The sequence below is a fragment of the Lissotriton vulgaris genome, chromosome 1_1 (genome assembly GCF_964263255.1).
Source record: "Lissotriton vulgaris chromosome 1_1, aLisVul1.2, whole genome shotgun sequence".
NCBI classification, from domain to species: domain Eukaryota; kingdom Metazoa; phylum Chordata; class Amphibia; order Caudata; family Salamandridae; genus Lissotriton; species Lissotriton vulgaris.
Window position 1 is genome coordinate 1313618304 of NC_141685.1, and position 25203 is coordinate 1313643506.

A 25203-nucleotide genomic window follows, 5' to 3' on the forward strand; every position below is an offset into this window, starting at 1 on the left:
ATTCATAACCATAACTGCACTTTAACTGTGGATTTAATGCCGTTCCAGAGTTATGGTAACATGTGTTACAGTATTATTAGTAGAAGAAACAATTAACCCCATTGAAAGACTTTTAATTTGAAATATATAAATGCATACCAAACAGTATACGGAGAGCTGGTAAGCTGCAAATAATGCTGGAGCCCTCCTGTCGAGTGGTTGATTTTAGAACAGATATATAGGGATAGGTATGATCTCTTAAAAATGCACTTCCTCTGCCCTCAATACTAATATTTAATTAGTTATAAATGACTGAAGCAGGGTAGTTTGTAAAGCTACTTTAATCATTCAGATTGCAGCTGAAAAACAGTGCAGATGCTCGATTCATATGGGGTTGGGTGGGTAACCGCTAGAGAGGATACACTATAAAAAACATTGTAAATTTTTTTTGAGCTACAAACAGGATGTCCATAAGTCTCCAATCTTAGTTTTCCTTTGCAGCCTCCTACATTGGGAATAGTACAATAGTAATGGCCAAAAATGATGTGTCTCTGTTGATCTGCACACAAATGCAATGCCTTGAGAACCAAAACAGTAAAAGCCAACATAAATAACATCAATCGGAAGCATATTTTGAAACTTACCCAACAAGCCTCCGTAGCCACACCCAATATCGGCAAATTCAACTTGCGTTGTGGACCTCGTCTTCACTTCTTCATCCTTAACATCATCATGACGCACGTCTGTAGACAACGGCTTAAAAAACTCAGGGTAATACTCCGCCCAATCCATCTTTTCAGGACTAGTAGGACTGTGGGAGTAAAGATGATACAATAGATCACACGTTGAATGCAAAAGAAAGGGGTTCTAAGATTAAAATAGACTATTCCTCTATTACTCTACATTGCCGCCAGATGCTGTCACTTATTCTCCTTGCTGTCCAGCTCTTCAGCTGTTCTGGATGTGCACATGGTCTCATTCAAGTATTATTTCATATTTGGGTGAATGATCGGGTTGCCATATTTTCCTCTAACTATTGTTAATAAGCATGAAAAGTGCATAAGGGCATTTCCATCATGAGCTGAGTAGTACTGGGACTCCAAAAATATATAATGGGCTTGGTATTCATATAATTAAATGACTGAGGCACATAAGCTGCTGGTTCAACGGTATTAAACTTAGATTCTTGGAAAGTACATGTACCAGAACACCTTAGAGGACTTGCAGCTGTCCCTTATAAATGATAGGCGCAGGAGTGACTTGCATCTGTTCCTAATAAAGGACATCTGTCGAACGAGTGTGCTGCCAGAATCTGCACTTCTTTCTGCTGTTCCTCGGCCTCCATCTCTCATATCCATATATTCAACTTGGTTTCACTCCTACCTTTAGTATTCTCGGCTTATTATCAATCAGGCAGGTCTCTTCAACATAGTGACTCAAATGACTTGATAAACATTCAAAAGTAGATAACTGCAGTGTTGTTCAGCTCTGCCGACCTATGAAACAAGCTGCAATGCTGGCACTCTGACGAAAGAAACACAACTTTGTAGCTCCACGATGACTGCAAGGGCTTCTCATCAACCAGAAGTATCACCTACACATCACACGGTAACATGGTCAAAATGCAAATGAATTTTGTTACGAAAAGATAAATTCCTTAGTTTTTTTGGAGAGTTTTATATGACGCGCACTCAACCCAAGGGTATCAGACCACTTTACGTGAGCACCATTGGCATTATAGATGGACATTTTCATTTTTGTTGGGGAGATTAAGGGCCAGATGTACGACCCTAACAATTTGCGAGTCCCAAATTGCGTTGCTTTGCGACTCATATTGTAATTTACAACAGTGTCTCAGACACTGTTAGCGATTCCTAATGGGGTCGTAAATTGCCTGCCTCATTAATATTCATGAAGCAGGTGCAATTTGCGACCCTATTAGGAATGGCTTGCACTCCCCAGGATGGTGGCCTGCTGGGGTCAGCAGACCATTAGGTCTTTGATCGCTTTTTAAATAAAGCAGTTAAAAAAATAAAAAAACGTTTGTTTAATGTTTTCACAGTAGGCAGTGGTCCGAGGGACCACTGGCTGCTCTTAAAAAATATTTTTACACACACTCAAAACAATCATACATTTAAGTGAGACTAATTAGAAAGGGACGTCCTTGGCACCCCCCCTTCCTAATCGTGAGTCACAAACCCCATTTTGAGAGTCGGAAATAGGTTACCGACTCGCAAAATAGGGTTTGTACATGGAGCAGACCAATTTTGTGGTTGCAAACGAGCTGATTTCACATTTGTGACCGCACAATGTGGTCGTACATCTGGCCCCAGGTGATTTGCCCAGAATCACAGGATGTTGAGCGTCCCTGCTGAGACTCGAACCCGGTTCCCCAGCTTCCTGGTCGACTGCTCTAGCCATTCCATCGAGCAAACTCCAATCGAAAGAGACACTGCTGCTCCTCCAATTAAACACAAGAACATGGAATTTTAGCAACAAAGTGCTGCCTGTAAAAGCAGTTCATCCAAAGAAAAATCTGTCTACTTAACTCAAAATCATGACCGTAAACAAAACAAAACAAATACCCACATCTCCAAACCGAGTTTGCATGATTATTTCATATGTCTACATGAACATCTGCATAGTATTAACTTTTCTACCACCTGGTTACTCCTTGTTCAGGTGCTTTGACGTTTTTTTTACGTACTGCAAATAGCACTGAAAAAAATATGAATACATAAAGTAAACAAATACATTAATGAATTAAAAATATTCTTAGCTTGTAGGCTTTGTTGATGCGAGACCCTCAGTTCTTCTGCCACGTTTTAAAAGCAGGGCTCTCCTACACATTAGAATGAGCATTTTTGAATTGCACCTATTGGAGGACAGTGCATATCAAAGAAATCCCACAACACTGACACGAGAATCTTACAGAATAAATCTTTATCGGTGATCCAAAATTGCATTCTGTAATGGTAACCACATACCGTCAAAAGACGAGCTCATTGGTTAAATAGCTTGATTTTCAAGACAATTACAACAATCAATTGTTTACGCCTGTATGAAAGAAGGAGCACTTTTCAGTGCCTGAGTGCACTGTGCAATTATATAACAAACAGAACATTAGAAACCAACAAAATGGATCGTTGGCTAGCCATAGGCAATTGTCTTCAATGGGATCGCATGTTTAATTATTTAATACTAGCAGCCCGTCCCGACGTTGTCCGGTTATGAATTGCTGCAGGCCAGTAGTATATTGTTTTGTAGGATTTCGTTTTGATAGCATTTCTTATCTGTGACAGGTCTGTGAAACGCTCCGATTCACAGTGCACTGCTGATGCACTTAAGAGTGCGCGTTCAGTAGTGTGTGAACTCGAGTTTCCCTACTTTATTTTTCCTTGCAATATTATATAGCGTGAACTCGACAACATGGCATGAGTACAATTTACATTACAGAAGAACACATTCATTTGTGGTAGGCACGGGGAGACAAATCGATTTGCCTGGAATCACAGAATGTTGAGCTGATGCCGAGATTCGAACGTAGCTCCCCAGCTCTAAAGTTCGCAATTCTAGCACTTGTGGCGGGAGGTGTGTCTAAAAGTGTATGTCGGTGCTGGCCATCAATGAGAGAGACCTGTGCATTTTTTTAAATGGGTGGTGAAAAAACATGAGTATGTTGCTGGAGATGTGTGTCGCCGTGCAACCAATGTACTTACCGGCGGAGGGTAAACACCCATTATTCCGCAACTTTCTTTCCGCATACCATCACTCCGCATACTTTCATACGAAAATACTGTGACTCCGCAATGCCATTATAACGCATTGCATTACATTTTATAAGCTTTTACCACGCATACATTTACAAAGAAATTCGTTGTAAATGCATGAATGGTAAAAGCATGTTTTTTAAAATGTTTGGATAAGGTAAGTATGGGTATAGGGGTATATGGTTTGGGGTACTGAGGTATATGTTTTGGGGTACGGAGGTATATGTTTAGGGGTACCGAGGTATATGTTTTGGGGTGTTTGGGTATTTTAAGGGTTCAGATATAGTTTTGGGTTATCGGGTACAGGGGTAGTTTTAGGGTTTAAGGATAGGTATGGGTTTTGGGGTACAGTGGTATATTTAGGGTTCAGGGCTAGGTTTGGGTTTTGGGGTATAGGGGCATTTTTAGGGTTCAGGGGTAGGTTTGGGTTTTGGGGTACAGGGGTATTTTTAGGGTTCAGGGGTAGGTTTGGGTTTTGGGGTACAGGGGTATTTTAAGGGTTCGGGGCTAGTTTTGGGGGTACAGGGGTATTTTAGCGTTCAGGGGTAGGTTTGGGTTTTGGGGTACAGTGGTATTTTTAGGGTTCAGGGCTAGGTTTTGGGGTACAGGGGTATTTTTAGGATTCAGGGGTAAGATTGGGTTTTCGGGTACTGGGGTATTTATAGGGTTCAGGGCTAGGTTTGGGTTTTGGGGTACAGGGGTATTTTTAGGGTTTAGGGATAGGTTTGGGTTTTGGGGTACAGGGTATATTTATAGGGTTAAGATGGGTTAGTATTTAAGGGTGTTGGGCTATTTTAAGTAGTAAGGGTGGGTTATGATTATGGGGTGCAGGGGTATTTAAAGGGAGCAGGGTGGGATTAGCACACGATAGGAGACATAGCATGAAGGGCGGAGCGTACCACACGCCCCCAGCGTTTGTCACGCCCCCCCAGCACATGCCCACAGCACAACGCAGACACGCCCACAAGGGACTACTTTGCTGGCACGGTTCCTTTACCTTTTAAATGTATATGGTGGGCGTCTGCATAGCCTATGTCCTTCTGCTGCAACTGCCTTTCCAACGCTGTATTGGGTGTTGGGATTGGTGCTGTGGTTCCTGAGATTACCCGCCTCAAAGGTTTGGGCTCTCTCTTTATTATATTAGTATAGATATCATTTTTTTGGCATTTCTGGCAGAGGAGATCATTTAAATTACTATCGATGAAGGTTGGGTTTTAAGGTTTAAGATATGAGATGCTTTCCATCACAGCCATAAGCATCAGGTTGGACCTAGTACAAGTGAGACCTTTGGGCTAACACTTCTAATGGGAAAAGAAAACAAAAGTTCTATAAAGTAAAATGCTGTTGACTACAAACCTAGAGATGCCTGGCATAATAATAATATTATACAAGCATTAGCAAAGCCAACAGGTTTCGCCCACGCAAAACCTACTGGCGTCAATTTTTTAAAAACATGTTGCACACCAATCCGAGCGGCTATGCAACATGGCTTAAAGTTTAAAAAAATTAAAAAACAAAGTGCTATGCTGTGCCCATCGTGGACTGAGTCATAGCTTTTTTTTGTTTACTTTCAGCCATGTTGCACAGCAGCCCACACTTCTGTGCAACATCTTTAAAAACATTAACAAAGCCAAATGGCTCTGCTAATGGTAGAGCTGACAGCAACAACAGGCAGCGGAGGGGTGAGGTGGGACAGAGCTCCAACAAAGAACAGTGGGAGGAAGTATGGGGAGAGGAAAGCTAACGAGGAGGAGGGCGGGACACGCACTGCAGAGGCATGCACTCTTCCAGAGTGCATGTCCAAAACTACAACTAGCATTGGCAAAGTCAATTGGTCTCGGTTATGTAAGAGCTATTTGCTTTGACAATGTGTTTTAGCTATTATGTCCACCAGTGTGGCTGCTGTTCAGCATGGCTATGTTAGTGTTGTGGAGTGGAGTGGGGTAGTTTGGAGTGGGGTAGATTGGGGTAGAGTGGAGTGGGGTAGATTGGAGTGGTGTGGATTGGGGTAGACTGGAGTGGGGATCTGGTGATATTAAAGTGGCAGATTGGAGTGGGGTAGATTTAATTAGGGTGAAATGGGGTAAATTGAGATTGAGTAGGGTATATTGGAGTGGAGTAAATCGTGGTAGTGTGGAGTGGGATACTGGTGTAGACGGTAGTGGAGTAAGGTAGATTTAGTGTGGTACACTGATGATTATAGTAGGGTAGAATAGAATGGAGGGGGCAGATTGGGGTCGTTTTGAGGGGGTAGATTGGTGTGAGGTAGAATGGAGTGGAGTAGATTGGAATGGAATGTGGTAGTTTGGAGTGGGGTAGATCGGGGTACAATGGAGTGGGATATAATGGGATGGATTGGAGTGGAAAGGGGTAGACTGGAGTAGAGAGGGACAGATTGGAGTGGGGTAGATTGGAGTATGGTAGATTGAGGTGAGGTGGACTGGGTGGGGTACATTGGAGCAGGGTAGTTTGTGGGGGAGTACACTGGATTGGAGTGGAAGGGAGTAGGGTAGAATAGGGCTTCTGGGTTAGAATGGACTCAAGTGGGGGTAGATTTGGGTGGCATGTAGTAAATGGAGTGGAACGGGGTAGATTGTGTAGAGTGGAGTGTGCTAGACTGGAGTAGAGAGTGGCTGGGTGGATTGGAGTGGAGAGGGACTGATTGGAGTGGGGTAGATTGGAGTGCGAAAGATTAAAGTGAGGTGGACTGGATGGGGTAGATTGGAGTAGGGTAGTCTGTGGTGGAGTAGGGTGGATCGGAATGGGAGGGAGTAGGGTGGATCAAGGCTACTGGGTTAGAATAGAGTAGAGTGGGGGTAGATTTGGGTGGCATTGAGTAGATTGGAGTGGAGAGGGGTAGATTGGGTAGAGTGGAATGGAGTGTGCTAGACTTGGATAGAGTGGAGCAGGGTGGATTAGAGTGGTTACATTGGAGTGGGTTAGATTGGGATAGAGTGGAGTCGAGAATGGAGTGGCGTGAGATAGACTGGAGAAGAATAGAGTGGGGTAGATTGGGTGGATTAGCGTAGGGTAGATTCAAATAGAGTCGGGGAGACTGAAGAGGGGTGATTTGAGTGCGATAGACTGAAGTGTGGTAGACTAAAGTGAAGTAGATTGGCGTTGAGGAGAGGCAGATTGGAGTAGGATGGGTAGTTTGGAGGGGGTGGGTTAGAATGGAGTGGGGCACATACATCTGAGTGGAATCTGGTAGATTTGTGTGTAGTTGTGTGGCAGGAAGGAGTGGGGTGGATTCTGGTAGGCTGTGGTGGGGTAGATTATGGTGGAGTAGGGTAAATTGGAGTGGGTAGATTAGAGAGGATCTGGATAGACTGCAGTGAAGTGGGGGACACTGTAATGGAGTGGGGTACATGGACTGGCGTAGAGTGCATTGGAGTGAAGTGGAGGAGAGTGTAGTGGGGCAGAGTGGAGTCGGGTAGATTGCAATGGGGGGGGACTTCTCCTTTCTGTCAATTTCGTTGTGACAGGTTTAAAAAAAAAATTATCAGTTGAGGCCCAGATTTTGCGTCAGGATTGTGCCACTTTTTCGGCACACCCCCAGTGTCAAATCTCATTTCTTAAATCTCATAATGCTCTTAAATGTAGTCATGATATACCTGAAAAACATGTATGAGGTCTTAATACCCAATGTCACTTCTTGTTATGTCACTTCCAGTGAGGTCACTTCCTGTGATGTCACATGCAATATCACGCATCGTAACATCATGCGCTGTGATGGCACGCTTCATGATTTCACTTGCATACTCCCTAACCTGGTTAGACCCCCCACTTTTTTTAGGACTTCTGCCCTGGTTGCACTATAGAATTACATACTCCCCTATTGTTTCTTGGCAAAATGGAGAAATACGGGTTCAAGCCAATAAAAATTCTAATCTCTCTTCCATTGCTGATAATAAAGTTTTGATATTACAGTACTGGCTGTGGGAATGACAAAATCACTCTTACTTTGGTCAAGTATTTTATTTTTATCTCATTAAATACAGGAAGCTGGATAGGACTACAATCACAAATACTACACGCCAATGAGAATTTTCCGCACTGCAAATGAAACCATGGATCTATTGGTGCAGTGACAATAAGACCTGCCACGTCAAGCATCACCTCGGACATACTCTGCCTTAGCAGTTCCAAGAAAACCAACGTCAACTACAGGCAAGCGTAAGTGATCCATGATCAGATGGATTCCTTTGCCATCAACAGCAGGCAATTCCCATTGCCCTGTACAGGCCAGGTTTCTGCTTTGCAGCAGCCTCTACGCCAAAGGTGATGCAAACTCCCAACTATGCAGCAATTTGTATCCTTGATCCAACTATCAATCAATCAATCAGTGACACTTATAAAGCGCGCTACATACCCGTAGGGTCTCAAGGCGCTGGGGGGGGGGGGGGGGGTGCCGCTACTGCTCGAACAGCCAGGTCTTCAGCTTCTTCCTGAAGGAGAGGTGGTCTTGGGTCAGGCGCAGGTCGGACGGGAGGGAGTTCCAGGTCTTGGCGGCCAGGTAGGAGAAGGACCTTCCTCCTGTAGTCGCTCTTCGGATGTGGGGGACGGCGGCGAGGGCGTGGTTGGCTGATCGGAGGTGGCGTTTGGGAGCGTAGAAGTTGGCTCGGCTGTTGAGGTAGCTCGGGCCTTGGTCGTGTAGGGCTTTGTGTGCGTGGGTGAGGAGGCGGAAGGTGATTCTCTTGTTGACGGGGAGCCAGTGAAGGTCTCTCAGATGTCCGGAGATGTGGCTGGATCGTGGGATGTCGAGGATGAGTCTGGCTGAGGCGTTTTGGATCCGCTGGAGTCTCTTCTGGAGCTTGGCGGTGGTCCCGGCGTAGAGGGCTTTGCCGTAGTCCAGTCGGCTGGTGACGAGGGCCTGGGTGACGGTCTTCCTGGTCTCTGTGGGGATCCACCAGAAGATCTTCCGTAGCATGCGTAGGATGTTGAAGCACGCCGAGGAGACGCTGTTGACTTGCCTGGTCATGGAGAGGGAGGAGTCCAGGATGAAGCCCAGGTTTCGTGCATGGTCTGTCTGTTTGGGTGCGGTGCCCAGGGCGGGAGGCCACCAGGAGTCGTCCCAGGCGGAGGGTGAGGAGCCCAGGATGAGGACCTCCGTCTTGTCCGAGTTCAGTTTCAGGCGGCTGGTCGTCATCCACTCGGCTACCTCTTTCATCCCTTCGTGCAGGTTGGCTCTGGCGGCGGCGGGGTCGTTGGTCAGGGAGAGGATCAGCTGGGTGTCGTCGGCGTAGGAGATTATGCTGAGGTGGTGTTTGCGTACGATGGCCGCGAGGGGGCTCATGTAGACGTTGAAGAGGGTGGGGCTCAGGGATGATCCTTGGGGGACGCCGCAGATGACTTCAGAGGCCTCTGACTTGTACGGTGGTAGGCGGACTCGCTGTGTTCTTCCGTCGAGGAAGGAGATGATCCATTCCAGCGCCTTGTCCTGGATTCCGATGTTGCTGAGGCGCCGTACTAGGGTGCGGTGGCAGACCGTGTCGAATGCCGCGGAGAGGTCTAGGAGGATGAGGGCCGCTGTTTCTCCATTGTCCATCAGGGCTCGGATGTCATCGGTGGCGGCGATGAGGGCGGTCTCGGTGCTGTGTTTGGCTCGGAAGCCGGACTGTGAGGGGTCGAGGGATCCGTTCGTCTCGAGGAAGGCGGCCATCTGCTTGTTGACGGTCTTCTCGATGACTTTGGCTGGAAACGGGAGAATCGAGATGGGGCGGTAATTCTTAACTATCTCCTTAGACGAAATCTACCACTTGCTTCCTTGAGGGGAAACGTATACATGATTGTGCATGAAGGTCATTTGGATCTGTCAGGAGCTGTAAGGATCTTTTCTGGTGGAGGATACTGTACAGATGGTGAGGGAGTGTGGGATATGCAAAGAAAGTGAGAATAGATTGAAGATTGGTGGGGGTGCATATTCAAGGCCCAGGCCAACCTTGGAGGAAAGCATGTCTAGACATCATAGGGCTAATGTATGGTTTACCCAACAATTTAAAATTTGCCATGTGGCTGCCCCCACCCAATTGGTGAAAGTAGAATCTAGATTTCCCACAGCCTTGATGGTCAGAAAATCTGGATTTTATTAAAGCTCCCGAGGCTAAAATTATGCAATGTTCCTTTACAAGTTATAATATAACTGTCAGGAAACCATCCATTATTTTATATTACAACGTGTTTCTTACTAATGAATGCATATGCTATAATGCTAAAATGTTTTATCAAGTCTCATCAATCATTTACTGATTTTATCAAATAATATTTTTTGTATGGAATTAAAATGTACTTTACGTGCTAAAACAGTTGTTTATCATTATTAATTGTGGTTTGTTTGCCATCTTATATGTGCCAGTAGGTAATGTGTTTTGCCTGGGTGCGTTAATTTACACATATTGTTTACCCTGACCCAGGGGGTCCTTGTTTCTTTACACATTAATACTACATCATTGCCATTAGATCACCCTGATTGCAACCATCTCTTCAAGATTAAGCCTATCCATGACCATTTAATAGATAATTTCTTAGATATCTATTGGAAAGGGATATCTGTAGAAGTCGTGCAGCGGGCTTGACAGGCTAACAAGGAATATGTGCGACACAACTATCTGGACCGACAAACTCACCAGCTCACGGTTAAACTCACACCAGATACCGATTGACGCAGAAGATTTACTCGGCGTGCACGAAATGGTTATCTTGCTGAATCAGACTTTAGCGTCTGCAATCAGCCTGCAGCGTGCAAGCGTGGGGCATGGACGTCGGAGTCAGAGCGGTGTCAGACCGGCGAATCAGCAGGGCGCGAGCACAGGAGGACGTGAGAATTGAGCTGTAGTATTAATGATCAGAGCTGTCCACCATGCCCATTTACATTTGTATTTACACAGATTATTTTTTTACTGTTGTTCTAAGCTGACTGAGACAGTCGCATGTAGCATTTGAACTCGAGTGGGGATGCGAAACTGATTTATTTAAGAGCTATGCCACATACCAAACCAGCCTCTCAAGGGCTACAGCGGAATGTTATGCTCCGTGCTGCTATAAGAAACATTATGTTGAAAAGGATCCAGGCTGGCTGCTTATCCTTATAAAGGGTGATGTGTTCATCATTTATAGTGCCCTCCAGTCTGACTCTGTTTGTCTTACAGTTTGTAAATCAGATTGGATTTCATATAATAATATGTATATACAACCACTGCAATGCCTCCTTCGAGCAAGGAGAACAAGGTAACAATGACAAAAAAACGCACGCACAAAAAAAAAAAGGGGGGGGCGGAAACAGCTACTGAATACCTCCCCTCCAGAACTCCGTGACCGGCCTCGTGGTTGCCATAGCAATGTTTCAGGAAATCGGCTTGCGACACCAGAAGTCAGGTCACGGAGTCCTCAAATGGAGGGAGTATAGCGGACAAATCATCCAAACAGGCGCATTGTCCAATGGGAGGCCTCCATTTCGTGAGGCCGGCCAATGGCAGAAGGGGCGTGGTTTCATGCCCCTTCTTGGTTACAAGAACTCTCGCCTGCAACAGTGCAAGCGCTGCAACGCAGGCTTCGGCCTAAAAAGGGGCCGACGATTAACTTAAAGAAAACTAAGACCATGGAAGTGAGAAGAAAAATAAAAACATAGCACAAATGGTTTAGGAAACAAAACAACTGGCGCAAACAACAATTTATAGATACTTGGGAGTACTTTTTGATGACCGGGCTACTTTTAAGCAGAATAAGATGGACTTGAAGAGGACGACTATCTCCCTGACAAAGGCGTTCAAGATCCACAAAAGAGGTTCAGATGGTCCGAGTTATACACCACTACTGAAAGTAATTTCAGCCAGACTTCTACCAACCATCCCATACGGTTGTGAAGTACTTCACTTCATAAAGCTTTATTTCGACAGTATTGTCATAAAAGCAAAAGCAGCACAGTGTCCACAATTTGACTAATACTTTGATCTGCATATCAGTATGAACAAAGATAAAAACAAATTAAATAATCATTGCATCTTGAAAGATTAAAATGTGGGCGATTTCAGCAATGGTATCGCAACAGAATTCATGTATCATACACCATACAATACAAGCATGATGTATGATGTGGTAAGATACCACAGCTCGGGAGGGCACAAACCTCAAAACACAAGGTTATCCAATTAAAAGGTAATCTATAAAATATATCAAGTCAATAAAATCTGAATTTCATAAAGCTTCATACATAATACAAGTAAACGTTAAAATGATGTTAAAACAGATTTAAAATACAAGTAATAGAAGATTACAAAGTGAGGTTCGATAACACCATAAAAAGATCAAAGTGATACTTCAGTGGAAGGAGATTCTGATAGCAAGGGAGCTAGATTATTCTCACTTGGTGTGGTTTTTGCTCTAAGACACCAACCCCACTTTAGATATTTGGGATGGGGGATTGCATAACAAATCGAAGGGTCAGTCTCAGAATTCTTAAAGCTTCGCTGCTTTACCTGGTGCCCAAGTTCTTACACATAGGCATTGGTCCAATCTTTTGTGGGGTAGCGTAGGCGGGGCATACAAAGAGAACATGTTTGTACGTTTCTGCGTGTTCAGCATAGTATGGGCACATATGATCTCCCGCTTCTGACCAATTTGCCGTATAGGTTTTTATAGGCAGAGTATAGATTCTAAATTGGAAGTAGAGTTTAGGGGCTTGGAGATGGTATCCCAGTATGTTTCAAGATGGGGGCGAGGTTTAACCAGCAGAAACCTCCCTGTCAACCTTGAACTCTCACTCAATCTACTACAGTCTTGATCCACCATGTCCCAGCATTTATTCTTCAATACAGCTTTAGGCATAGACAGTAAGTTAGCCGGATTCTCCCACATATTTTTCAGGCCCATTAAAGACAATGGCTCCTTGATATCTCTCAGCCTGCCTATTTTATGATGGCAATCAGCATCTAGGACATCCCTTAGTCCGCTTGCGTAGGTAGACAGCTCGGGTGTAACCCAAATTCTACGCCAGTATAGTAAAGGGCGAAGCCTCGCTATGTCTGCCACAGAGTGCCTTCCCATGTCATTAAGCAATGGGAGGGAGGGTGTGCTTTTGGGGAGGCTGGAGATTGCACGAAAAAAAACTTGTTTTCAGCAATGGTTGGCTGTGCAAGATTTCCGAGCCCCCACAGCTCGAAGCCATATAAATCTGAACTAATCACCTTGCATTATAAATCTGTAACAAGGGCTTACAGGTTTGGTCAAAGACCTGCAAAATTCTTTGATTAAGGCACCCGCTAGTTGCCTATGTTTTCATGCCATCCTACCAATATGGGGAGTCTGTTTCATTATTTTCTCCATAGTGATGCTAAGGACGTAGACGCATCTACCTCCTCTAGTGCCACCCACTCCATATTGATTTGCCACCTGTATGATCGATGTTTTTTTTAAAACATAAGTTTTGTTTTGTCAGCATTGATATTAAGCCCTCGGATGTTACAGAAATCTTCAAACAAGGCCAAGGCACACTGTAATCCACTGGGAGTCTTGGAAATAATAAGGTTGTCATCTGCAAACATAAGAATTTGGACCTTGGAGCCAGCAAGGGTCGGTGCATCAGTTTAGGCTAAGAATTTAGCAGCCTCATTAATAAAAAGGAAGACCATTGTGGGTGCCAAGACTCACCCTTGGCGCACTCCCTTATCCACCCTAAATGGGGCACCGATTTCCCCCTGTGCGCCCCAACGAATATTAGCAAAATTGCTCTCATGCAAATGTATTAGGAAAACTAGCAAAGTGGCCGGCATGCCAGGATCCCGCAGCACCTCCCACATTTTACTACGGGAAAGTAAATCGAAAGCCGATTTTAAATCAACAAAAACTGCGTACATACTGCCTCTACCGAACACCACTGTCCGCCAGTATATCAGAATAAATCTAAAAACTTGATCCACTGTGCTGATGTGGGCCCGAAAACCAGCCTGAGGAGTTAAGACCCTGTTATTATCGATCCATTCCTGAACCTTCCCCAAGGCGAGGCGTGCCACCACCTTCTGGACCAAATCAATAAGGCTAATGGGCCGATAATTTGCAGACTGGGATCTATCCCCCTTCTTGTAGACTGGTATGATCTCAGCCCCCTTTCACGAATCAAGAATGGGGGCACCCTGGACCAAACCGTTTAAAAGCAGTGTTATATACCTGCACCATTTTTCCCTATTATATAAAAAAACATCTGCTGGAATACTATCAATACCCGGGGCTCTTGTCCCCGTGGTGGCTTGTAGAGCAGCCATTACTCCAGAAGGTTCAATTACTAGGCTCCTCTGTTGGCTAGGTAACTTTAGTGAAAATTCAGGAATCCCTGCATCATCTACCGAAAAATATTTCACCCATTGTTCAGGGGCTACATGATTTTTTAGTGGTGGAGGATGTGCCCCACTACCCCATTTTACAAGTGCCCAAAAATGTTGCAGGTTGATTCTTGTGCATGCTGCCTTCAATTCCTGCCACCTTCTCTCATCCCACTCTCTTTTAGCTTTACTCTGTGCAATTCAGTATGTAATCTTAGCTTCCCTAATAGAATACAAATTTTGTGTTCTAGTAGCTACCCCGAAGGATTTACGAGCAACACTGCATTCTTTGTTGTACCACATTTGTCAATTCTGTTTAAACGTGCTTCTATTACTACAGGGTTTCAAGAAATGGGTCAGAACTTTGTCAAATAGCGAGGCGTGGATGGTGGTAGTGAGGTCTATTAGTTGAGCACTGGCGGCAAGGGCCTCTAGTGCAACAATGGCCTCATCAACAACCCTACTGATAATGGACAAATCCTTTGGATCACTACTTATTTTAGACCACTTGACTCTCCTCATATCATTACTAACGACTAAGTCTCTAGTGGATGCTAGATTAACTGGCCGGACAGGTTCATCCAGTGGCAGAAGAGAGAAAGACGAGGAGAGTGGGTTATGGTCACTCATCTCGTTCTAAAACGTCCAAATTAATTAGTGTATGCCATAGGGTTAAATCTATGAGGAGATAGTCAATTTGACTAGTATGGAACCCATTATTAAATGTGTTGGCCCCTATTCTGTCCGAAGTGGTTCTACCATTAGCCGTCGTAAGGCCTCTCTCTAAACAGAGTGTCTTTAGTTGCAATCCTGCTTCTGTCCAAGATTTTATTGAGACTAACTCCAATTTAGGAATACCACCCCAGACATCATCCTCGTCCTCTGAGAAGTCACTATAATCCATGTCCAATGGCTCAAAGGTTGTATTAAAATCACCCGGAATTATAACGGAGGATTCCCCTGATCTTACACCGAGGAGCTCATCTAGAGCCTCTACAGTGTTAGACTTCCTCCTACCTCTAGCCCCTCTCGCATATACGCTATAAATGTCAAGGATGCTAGAGGGACTATGCAACAGTCGGATGGCGAGGATATCAGGGTTACCTGAGGGGAGCTGCTGAATTGAAAAGCCAATGCCTAGGCGAGTCCATATTGTTACCCCCCTGAAGAACGCCCCTTACTTGCAATAATAGCAGGAGTATGAAAGTTAAGGTATCCTGGACAAAACAACAGAGCAACAGACCACATTTCCTGAAACAGGAAGATGTCATATTGCTCTATAAAATTGTTCCAGTTCTCAGTGACAGTTTTGGACCTAAGCTCTGCGATGTTCCATGACATAAAGGATGTTTGGTGTAATGCAAGTGGGGGTGCACAAAGAATGCTTGCCCCATTAATTGAAGTCTCTATTAGGGGTCTCTCTGGGTGTCCACTGGGGCTAGGAGCTATTGAATTGACTGCATACTTGTAGTCAGGAACTGTGCTTGCTGGTTGGGAAATGAAAATCATTTCCTGAGCCGGAGGATGTGCTTGCTTCCCTACATAGGAAATAAAGTGAAAAGTCAGATAATCAGTCTATTTTCCGAAGAGGAGATGATCTATTGTCAGGTAGATTAGTAGGAAGAGGGGAAGCAGGTGGAATTGCCTCAGGGAGTGAATGTTTAATACGGATGTTAGAATTAGTTAAATGGTGAGTGTGTAGATCGAATGCCACCAAATTTTCAGCTAATTCTTGATGAAAAAATGTAAGTGCTATGGCATCCGTAGAACCTCTCTTGGTTTGGCATCTATAATGCCCCTTTGATATCCTCCATGACGATCGACCAGCACCCTCTTACATGCCAGATCCATTGGATATTCTTATTAATTAGGAAGGGCTCATACTCTCTCCAGGTATGAATGAATGAATGAAAGTGAATTTATAAACAGCGCGATTGCTGCCCTGAGGCGTCCAAGCGCTAAAAAAGGAACCAGTGAAGGATAAAGAGGTTGAGAACCAGAAGAAGAGGGAAAAGAACTGAGTTAAGTTAAACAGAATTGAATAGGTGTGTTTTTAATTGTTTACGGAAGGAAACGAGATCAGGATTGGATCTCAGGTGAAACGGGAGGGAGTTCCAGATCTTGGCGGCGTTGAAGGCGTACGTCCTTCCGCCAGTTCTAGACCTTTTGACTCTGGGGACTGCTGCCATGAAGGCTTGACTAGAGCGCAAATTTCTACCTGGGTGATACTGGCTTACTAGGTCACGGGTGATTGGAGGACCCGAATCCCAGAAAGCTTGATGGGCAATACACATTGCTTTAAAAAAGACTCTTACGCACTGGGAGCCAGTGAAGATTGGTCAGAGCCGCCTTTACTGACAATCTGCGAGGAATCTGCAGCAGCGTACGCGCGGCACAGTTTTGTACCAGCTGTAGTCTCTTTAAGGTGTACTCTGGTGCACCCAGATATAGGACATTGTTGGAGTCCAGCCGTGTTTGTATCAGGCCCTGTATGGCTATCTGCTTTGCCTCCATTGGGAGCAAAGGAAGAACTTTCTTCAGTGTCCTGAGTATTCCAAAGCAGGTGGCTGAAAGCTTTGTGGCCTGGGTGTTGAGTGAAAGACTCCTGTCCAGCCATACCCCTAGGCTTTTGATGTTATCCTTCGGGGCCGGGGGGGGGGGACCTAGACAGGGGGGCCACAATGAGTTGAAAAATGTGGGGTCGGCAGGGCCCAGGAGCATGAGCTCCGTTTTGTCACCATTAAGTTTTAATGATGACTGAGTCATCCAGGTCTTCACCTCCTCCAGACATTTGGTAAGTCCCCCTGATCGTGGTTGAAGAGCCTCCTGCGCTAATGAGACCACCAGCTGGGTATCGTCCGCATAGGATATGATCTTAACTCCATACGGACGAACTACCTCAGCCAGTGGCCTCATATAGATGTTGAAAAGCGCGGGGCTTAATGAGGAGCCCTGCGGGACTCCGCACTTCAGGGGAATGCTAGAAGACACTGTCTGTCCATCAAACACTTGGAATGACCTGTCGCGCAAAAAAGATTTTAACCAGAGCCACGCCTTGTCCACAATGCCGACATTCGAAAGACGGTTCAGTAAGGTGGCATGACTGACCGTGTCGAATGCCGCACTGAGATCAAGGAGGACCACTGCCACTGATCCTCCCTGATCAAGGATTTTCCTGGACTCCTCGATGACCATTAGGAGGGCGGATTCTGTTCCATGCTTAGGCCTGAACCCTGTCTGGGTGGTGTCTAGCAGCTGGTTATCCTCAAGGAAGCTGACCAGCTGGAGATTGACATACCTCTCCACGATCTTACTCACCCAGGGAAGCAGGGAAATCGGACGATAGTTCCCAAAATCCGATGGTTCCAGATTGGGCTTTTTTATCAGCGCTCGGACCATCGCCCGTTTCCAAGCAGAAGGGACAATGCCCGAGGCAATGGAGCATTTAGCAGGTTCCTAATGATCGGTAGGACAGTCTGAAAGACCAACATCATGGCCTCAGGAGGTGCCGGATCAGATGGAGATCCGGATTTTACGTTCCGAGCCATGGACTCCAATACTTCGAGATCCATGCAAGGAAAGTGACTGAGCAGAGGTGGAGGGGCTGGAGCGGAGTCTAAGGTCTTGATTTTATCCTGAATTAGCGGAGGGATGGGAGTAAGAGTGCAGGGAAAAGAGGCATATATTTTATTTACTTTTGCTGAAAAAAATTCAGCCAAGTCATTGCACTGGGAAACAGACTTTTCCTTCAAAGCAATTGGGGACGGGAGTTTTGTGAGTTTTTGCAGGGTTTGAAAAATTTCTCTAGGTTTGGATTTTACAGCTAAGATCTTGTCAGAGAAGTACACTGCTTGGGCGGCTTTTAGTTCCCTTTTATATGCTTTTATCTCCTCTCGATATCGAGTCTTTTCCTCTATGGAGTAGTCTAGGCGCCATTTTCTTTCGATTTGCCGGCATTGGCGCTTTTTGTTCCTAAGTGCCTCTGAAAACCACGGTGCTGTTTTATGAAGGCGTTTTACCGTTGATTTCTTGAGGGGGAGGATGGATTCGAGAGAGTGCAGGATCCAGTTTTCATAGGCCTGGTTAGCCAAACATGGATCCTCGTTGTTAGGGGGAAGTTCTTTCATAAGTAGGTTTTTCCATTCCTCTATAGGTATCCGTGCCCAGGATCTAGCGAGTCTTATCGATGGTTTTACCGGCCCGGATTTCTGAGTAGACCAAGTAAAGGGCACCAAAAAGTGGTCAGTCCACGGGAGGGGGAGCGGAAACCCAACCACAAGGTCCTCGCAGTTACTGAACACTGGGTCTAACAGGTGACCCTTCTCATGGGTCGATGCTTTTACTCGTTGGCTAAGTTGCAACGCAGCCAGGTCATCGGCTAACGTGATAGCCAGAGAATCCAGCGGTGAGTCAAAATGAAAATTGAGGTCACCTAACACGGTATAGTTGGCAGAAGTGCTAACGTGTGGTGCCATAATTACTGATAAAAGATTGTGAAATTGTTTAGGGGGACCAGGTGGGCGGTATATCAATGTGCCTGAAAAGCAATGGTTAGGGGAGAACTCCAGCGAGAAAGCGAGGCTCTCACAGTCTGGGATAGTTTCAGGGATGAGTCTACAGTGATATTGTTCCTTGAATATAATTGCTAACCCTCCACCTCTACCCTCCGAACGATCTTGTCAGATGATTTGAAAGCCCGAGGGGAGGGAGGTTACAACAGCCGGGTCAGAGTCGGGTGTCAGCCATGTTTCAGATAGAAATACTGCGTCCGGCGAACGATCTTCTAGTAGAATCGAGATTTCCACCTTATGTTTTGGCAGAGATCTGCAGTTTAGTGAAAACATACGGTATTCCTGCTGCGGTGATTTAGTTTGCCACCGGGTGAAAGGGGCGTTGCAATGTGGACAAATGGTTGGAAGGGACGTTACCTCGTAGCGATGCAGCTCACAGACCGGACCTGAGGACCTCATGCCAAGGAGGACCTCCGCACTGTAGGTTATGGGATGTTTGGCATAGGATGTAGGGAAGGTGGCCCCTGGCCCGGACTCGGCGCGGATGAGCGCAGACGAGCTTGCCTTATGCGCGCCTTCGGCGCGCAATCGTCGCGCCCGCTGCGCTCGTCCGCTGCGCTTCCTGTATGGACACATGATTTATAGCTGGCAGGGGGGATGAGATGTGGGCGTGGCCTGGCCAGGGGGGCGTGGCCTATGTCCTGGGCAATGGCGGCAGGTAAAACCAAAACAAACCCTCGCCAGAGGCAGCTTGTAGCTCAGCTGTCAGAGGGCTCGTGAAAGCGCGAGGTGCTCAGGGCAGGTGAGTGCAAGTTTTAAAAGATAAAAGGAATTCTGTCACTTTACATTTAAAAATGCGCAAATTCGCTCTACTCCCGGCTCAAGCCTCAGGAGGTTCCGTTTTTTTATAGATGCAGCGCTTGCAATCAGCGCTCTCTATATAGCGCGGGAAGGTGGGGGTGGGCGTGGCCTGGCCAGGTGGGTATTGGATAAACGTTTAGAGACACCTGTTAGATATACCACCTTTGCCATTTTTGTGGCCATAGGGGTATATCTAATAAGGTTGGGTGTTTTTACCCAAGAGACAGGGTGCGCATTGGGGTGCAATGGCTATGTCTAAGTTTGGCGATATTGCAAGCTTGCTCCCTGTTAGACCTGACATCATTAGCTTGAGTCTCTCCTCCATTTTTTTCTGTTTGCCTCCTCTGTTTACAATGTTTTTGCTGGTATACTGCTTTGGGCACTGTGCCACTGCTGATCAGTGCCACAGTGCAAGTGCTCCCTATGTAAAATTGCAGTATTGATTAAATTCCATGTTTGGCTTATTTGGTTTACTGTCAGTCCCTAGTCTAGTGCACCAGGAGTGCCAGGGCTTGTAAATACAAATGCTGCTCGTGGGCTTGCAGCACCTGTTGTGCCACCCACAAGAGCGGCCTAGTAAAAGTATGTCTACAGGTCTGCCATTGCTAGACCTACGTGCAGTCTGGTACCGTCACGCTGACTGCGCAAGTACACCTACTTGCCAGTCCCCAAACCTTCCCTTAACTCTATGTTAGTCACCCCTATGGTAGGCCTGAGGGCAGGGTGCATTGTAAGCATAAGGTAGGACAAGCCTGGCCAAGTTGGCATGTCCTCATAGCGAAGTACAGCCATATTCGTTTTTCACTATTGTAAGGTTACCTGCTCTCCATTAGTTAGAATGGGCTGCCATGATTATTAATGCTATAATCCTAGCTAGCTCGGGGAGCATGGTACAATGTCGAGTTTGGAATCCCTGAACTCGGGGTTTAATCACGCATCTGTTTGTGTGGATGGTTTTTGGACTCTGGGTTTGAAAATATCACTTCTAGAAAGTGGCTATTTTCTTGTCTAACTATTTCTGGTTTCTGCTGTTTTGGTGTATGTGTGACAGGAGCAGGGTGGCTCCAGAGGTCTGAGTGAGTCAGTGTGGGATGAGTGGGACATTTGCATTGAGAGTAGGGGGAAGAGTAGTTCCTGATAGCCTGCCCTGCCTGATACAATGCTGGCTCCACCTCCTGCCAGGCGACTGATGACTCTGTGCCTGCCAGGGACGATCCTGGCCCCACCTCCTACCAGGAGGCCGATAGCTCTGCTCCTGCCAGTGACAATGCTGGCTCCACCTCCTGCTGGGCGTCTGAGGACCCAGCCCTGCACAGTGAATAGGCCAGGTGCCTCTGCCTGGCTACACCCACAACAAACCCAGGTTGTGGGGAAATTCCCCTGCATGGACAAAGGGATCAAAGCCAAAAAGGGGTATAAGAGAAGGACCCCTGAACCAAGAATTTAGATCACTTCGGACAAGGAACCCTGACCCAAGGACAAGAAGCCTGCTGATCCAAGGACTTGCCTACCCCTTCTGCCAGAGTGCTGTTTGCGAGGGGAGTCCTGCAATTGCTTCTTTATTTTTGCCTAGGAACCAGGAGAGAGGAACTGTGTGTGTACTCTCAAGCTTTGCTAAAGAAAATCTCCAAGGGCTGGAAGAGTGCCAGCCTCCTGTTGAAGTCACAGGGCTAAAGGACTTCATCTGCTAAAAAGTGCTTGTTGCTGGAACCTGAAAGTCCAGCACGTCTGAAAGAAACCAGCAATCTCGACGCCGACGGACGCCGCCGAATCCAGCTTGACATCGTGAGTAACGGCTCCAGTGTCCCGCTTCCTCGATGCCAGCAGCAACGCCAGTGAGTAGCGAGTTCGGCTCCAGCTCCACGTGACCCCAGGTCTGCACCGCTGCTGATCGCATCGACTTCGTGCCCTCTCGACGCGTGAGCGCTGCTCACTCTTGCAACAACATCATCGACGACGACGCCGTATCCTGCTTCGCCTCGTGAGCGCTGCTCCTGCCTGACATCTGTCGACGCCGCTGCAGTTCGCCCCGACTCCGAGGCCCGATCGATGCCGAAGAGGCCGCTGATCATCGTGTGCTTCGCTTTTCCAAGGTACTGTGTTGTGGGGGTCTGTGCGACTCCGGGCTCGACGTAGCGCTCCTCGCGGTCGACGCCGAACCCTTTGGATTAACTTTGCCTCGACGTCGTGTGACTCCAGTATGGGTTACATTGTTGCCAAGAACTGTGATTTAAAGAAGAAGAGTTGCTTTTGTTACTAAAGACTTTTGTGCTAAGAAGAAACTACACTTGAACTATTATTTTTCCTTCCAGAGTATTTATTAAGATTGTGGTATATTTTTGTCGTTATTTGGTCTTGTGCTAAGCCTTATATTAAAATCCTTATTTTTATAATACTACTGTGTTGTGTCCATTTGTAGTGTATTCACTTTATTACTGTATGTGGTCATAAATGCTTAACGCACTGCCTCTGAGATAAGCCTGTCTGCTTTGCCAAGCTACCAAGGGGGTGAGCAGGGGTTATCTAAGTGTGTGATCCCCTTGCCCTGACTAGAGGAGGTGAGTCCCTATGTCAGAAGTGTATACCTCTGCCAACTAGAGACAGCCAAGTCTAACATTGGTGGGTCAGCGGTGAGGATTTGAACTTTGCATTTATGACCCATGTGCAGTGATTAGTGTGCGCTACATAGTGAAAGCAGACCATAGCGCAGCCACAATCTAATTTGGTAGGATTCTATTTTTGTTCTCCGCTTTTCTGAAGCTTGATTTTTTTAACACTGCCAGTTTTGACCATGAGTGATGCCGGAAGCACTACCCCTGTTTTTGTTGTGGAGGAATTTGATAAAAATTTGATAAAGGACTACAAGAAAAAGCAGCTGCCGCGCTTCTGCAAGCAGTTTAAAGTTCCTACCACAGGCATCACAAGGAAAGAAGACTTTCTCAAAGCTTTGGAGGCCTGGTTAGAGGCCAGAGATCCCTCTGATGCGGTGGTGGTACCGCCAGGGGAAGGGGATGAGGAGGTGCTAGTGAATGGAGCCGTGTCCTCTCCCAGTAGCAGTGTTTCTTCTAAAGGTCTTTCCCCTGAAGAAAGAGAAGAAAGGGCGAAGGAGCGAGCATACAACATGGAGATGGCAAAACTAAAGATAAATGGGCAGTTGGAGTTAGAAAATGCAAGAGGTAGGAGAGAAGCTGATTTGGAGATCAAAAGGTTGGAGTTTGAAAGAGAAAAGTAAGCTTTGGAGCGTGACACAAGGTTGAGGGCGATAGAGCTCAAAGCTAAAAGTTTAGAATTGAATCCCTCTGGTGGCAGCATCCCATCTGTGCCTGCAAAAAGTAGATTTTATTTTCCTAAAGATGTGATAAAAGATTATCATAAGAATGTAGATATAGGTCAATGGTTTAAAGCATATGAGTTAGCATTGTTGGCCCACCGGGTCCCTGAGAAGGATTGGGGAGCGGGGTTGTGGGGTCGCTTTGTGAATGAGGGGAGAGATACCCTGTTAGACATGCCTGTTGAGGATAGGATGTCTTATGCTCATATGAAAGATGCTTTAATGTTGAGGTATGGCCTAACCCCAGAAAAGTACAGACAAGCCTTTAGAGAATGTAAGAAATTGCCTGGTACGACGTGGGTTGAATATGTGTCTTTTTTTTGCAGAGCCATGGATGGTTGGGTAAAGGGCAGCAAAGTGGAAAGGTATGAAGCTCTTTATGATTTGTTTGCTTGGGAGCATTTGTCTAATAACTGTTTTCTAGAGCCGTGCCAGCACCTTATTGATAGCAAGATATCTAACCCTAGAAAACTTGCTGAGGAGGCGGACCGCTGGGTCAGTACCAGGGTCCACAAGGGTCCAGTGGGAGACTCAGCCAAAGGTGGGCAGGGTCCCCAGCAGAAGAGTGGGGGGACAAGGGTAAACAAAAGGAGTCCCAGAAAGGGCCCCAAAGTAATCGCCAAGGGAACCAAGGGAAAGGTTCCCAGCCTCCCCCTGTGAAGAAGCCAGGGGCTCGACAGGTAAACCTGTTCATAGGGGCCCAATGACCTGCTATGTTTGTAAGCAGGTAGGACATCGTTTTTATGATCCCCAGTGTCCCATGAGGGACTCTAGTGCACCACCACGTGCAGCCCCGTCAGTTGGCGAGTGTAGCCCTGGGAGGGGAGGAGATGGTTGCCCCTGGTGGGAGGGGTCCCGCAAAGATGTCCCTGGTCTCTTAAGAAGACATGGAAATGGTCCCTCCACCCCCTCTGCCTAGTAACACTAATAAATATAGGCAGTGGGTGACCATTAATGGCCATAGAGTGGAAGCTCTTAGAGACACCGGAGCAAGTGTGACAGCTGTCAAGTGTCACTTGGTGTCCAGAGAGCAGGTGGTTCCCCACGCATTCTACCCTGTGATAGCTGCTGACAACTCCCAGAAAGAGTGTGAGGTAGCTCAGGTTCCCTTTGAATGGGGGGGGGGGGTTCAGGTAGTCTTCAGGTTGCTGTGAGGCCCGCCATGCCTGTTGATTGTCTCCTGGGCAATGATTTGGAAGGCTCCCCTTGGGCTAAGGTGGAGAGGTAGACACATTTGAAAATGTTAGGTGTGCCAGAGTGGGCGTGTGCAACCACTCGATCCACGACAGCAAGTAAGGGTGTTGATGGGGTCCCGGAGCCTGAAAGTATGGCCCAGGACCCAGCTGTAAAGAGAAGAGACAGGGCGCGCGGGAAACCGGCCCCCATAGTTCCCCTGGTCCAGGAGGAGGTAGACCCTGAGGGGGATGCCCTGGAGCCCACAGGGGAACAAGTTGCTGAACTGGGAGACCTGACCGAGCTGACCCATTGGCAGCAGGATGGTGGTCCCTCCAGGGAAGAATTTGTTGCAGAACAGAAGGTGTGCCCTTCTCTTGTGGGTATGAGGCAGCAGGCCTCAGCAAAAACCTCAGGTGATCAGTCAGGGTCCCATTTTGTTTACTGGGAGAGCGACCTCCTGTATAGCGAGCCTAAGGCTGCTGAGCCTGGGTCAGCCGTGTGCTGGTGGTACCCCAGCGCTTCAGAGCCTTCCTACTGGGTTTGGCTCATGACGTTCCGTTAGCTGGACATCTGGGGCAGGACAAGACCTATGACAGGCTTGTCACCCATTTTTATTGGCCTCAGATGAGAAGGGATGTAGACATCCATTGTAAAACCTGTCACACTTGCCAGGCAAGTGGGAAAAGCAGAAGGAAGCAGAAGGCTCCCCTCCAACCTTTTCCAGTGGTCAGTACCCCCTTTGACCGGGTGGGAATTGACATTGTTGGGCCCCTGGACCCCAAGACAGCCCTGGGCAACAGGTTCATCCTGGTCTTGGTAGACCATGCCACACGGTACCCGGAAGCCATCCCTCTCAGAACAGTGACGGCCCCCGTGGTGGGACGGGCACTGATGGGTGTTTTCTCCCGCATGGGGTTCCCCAGAGAGGTGGTGTCAGACCGGGGCACCAACTTCATTTCCAATTACATGAAGTCTCTGTGGAAGGAGTGTGGGGTAACCTACAAGTTCACCACTCCTTACCACCCTCAAGGTAATGGGCTGGTTGAGAGATTCAACCGGACCCTTAAAGGCATGATCATGGGTCTTGAAGAACCAATGAGGCGTAAATGGGACGTCCTCTTGCCATGCCTGCAGTTTGCTTACCGAGGTGCCGCAGAAGTCTCTAGGGTTCAGCCCCTTTGAGCTTTTGTGTGGTCACCCGGTAAGAGGACCTTTGAGTCTGGTCAAAGAAGGCTGGGAGCAATCTCCCAGGAAACCTCCCC

At 46.8% G+C, this 25203-nt stretch overlaps 1 protein-coding gene across 1 annotated transcript in view; it reads right to left on the reverse strand.

Annotated features, from left to right (window-relative positions):
* The window catches only part of METTL1 (methyltransferase 1, tRNA methylguanosine), a 185532-nt gene that overhangs the window by 152467 nt on the left and 7862 nt on the right, over positions 1-25203 (reverse strand). The window contains exon 2 of the mRNA XM_086936524.1: positions 624-790. Coding sequence (XP_086792650.1) covers positions 624-790 — 167 coding nt within the window. The remainder of the gene's footprint in view (positions 1-623; positions 791-25203) is intronic.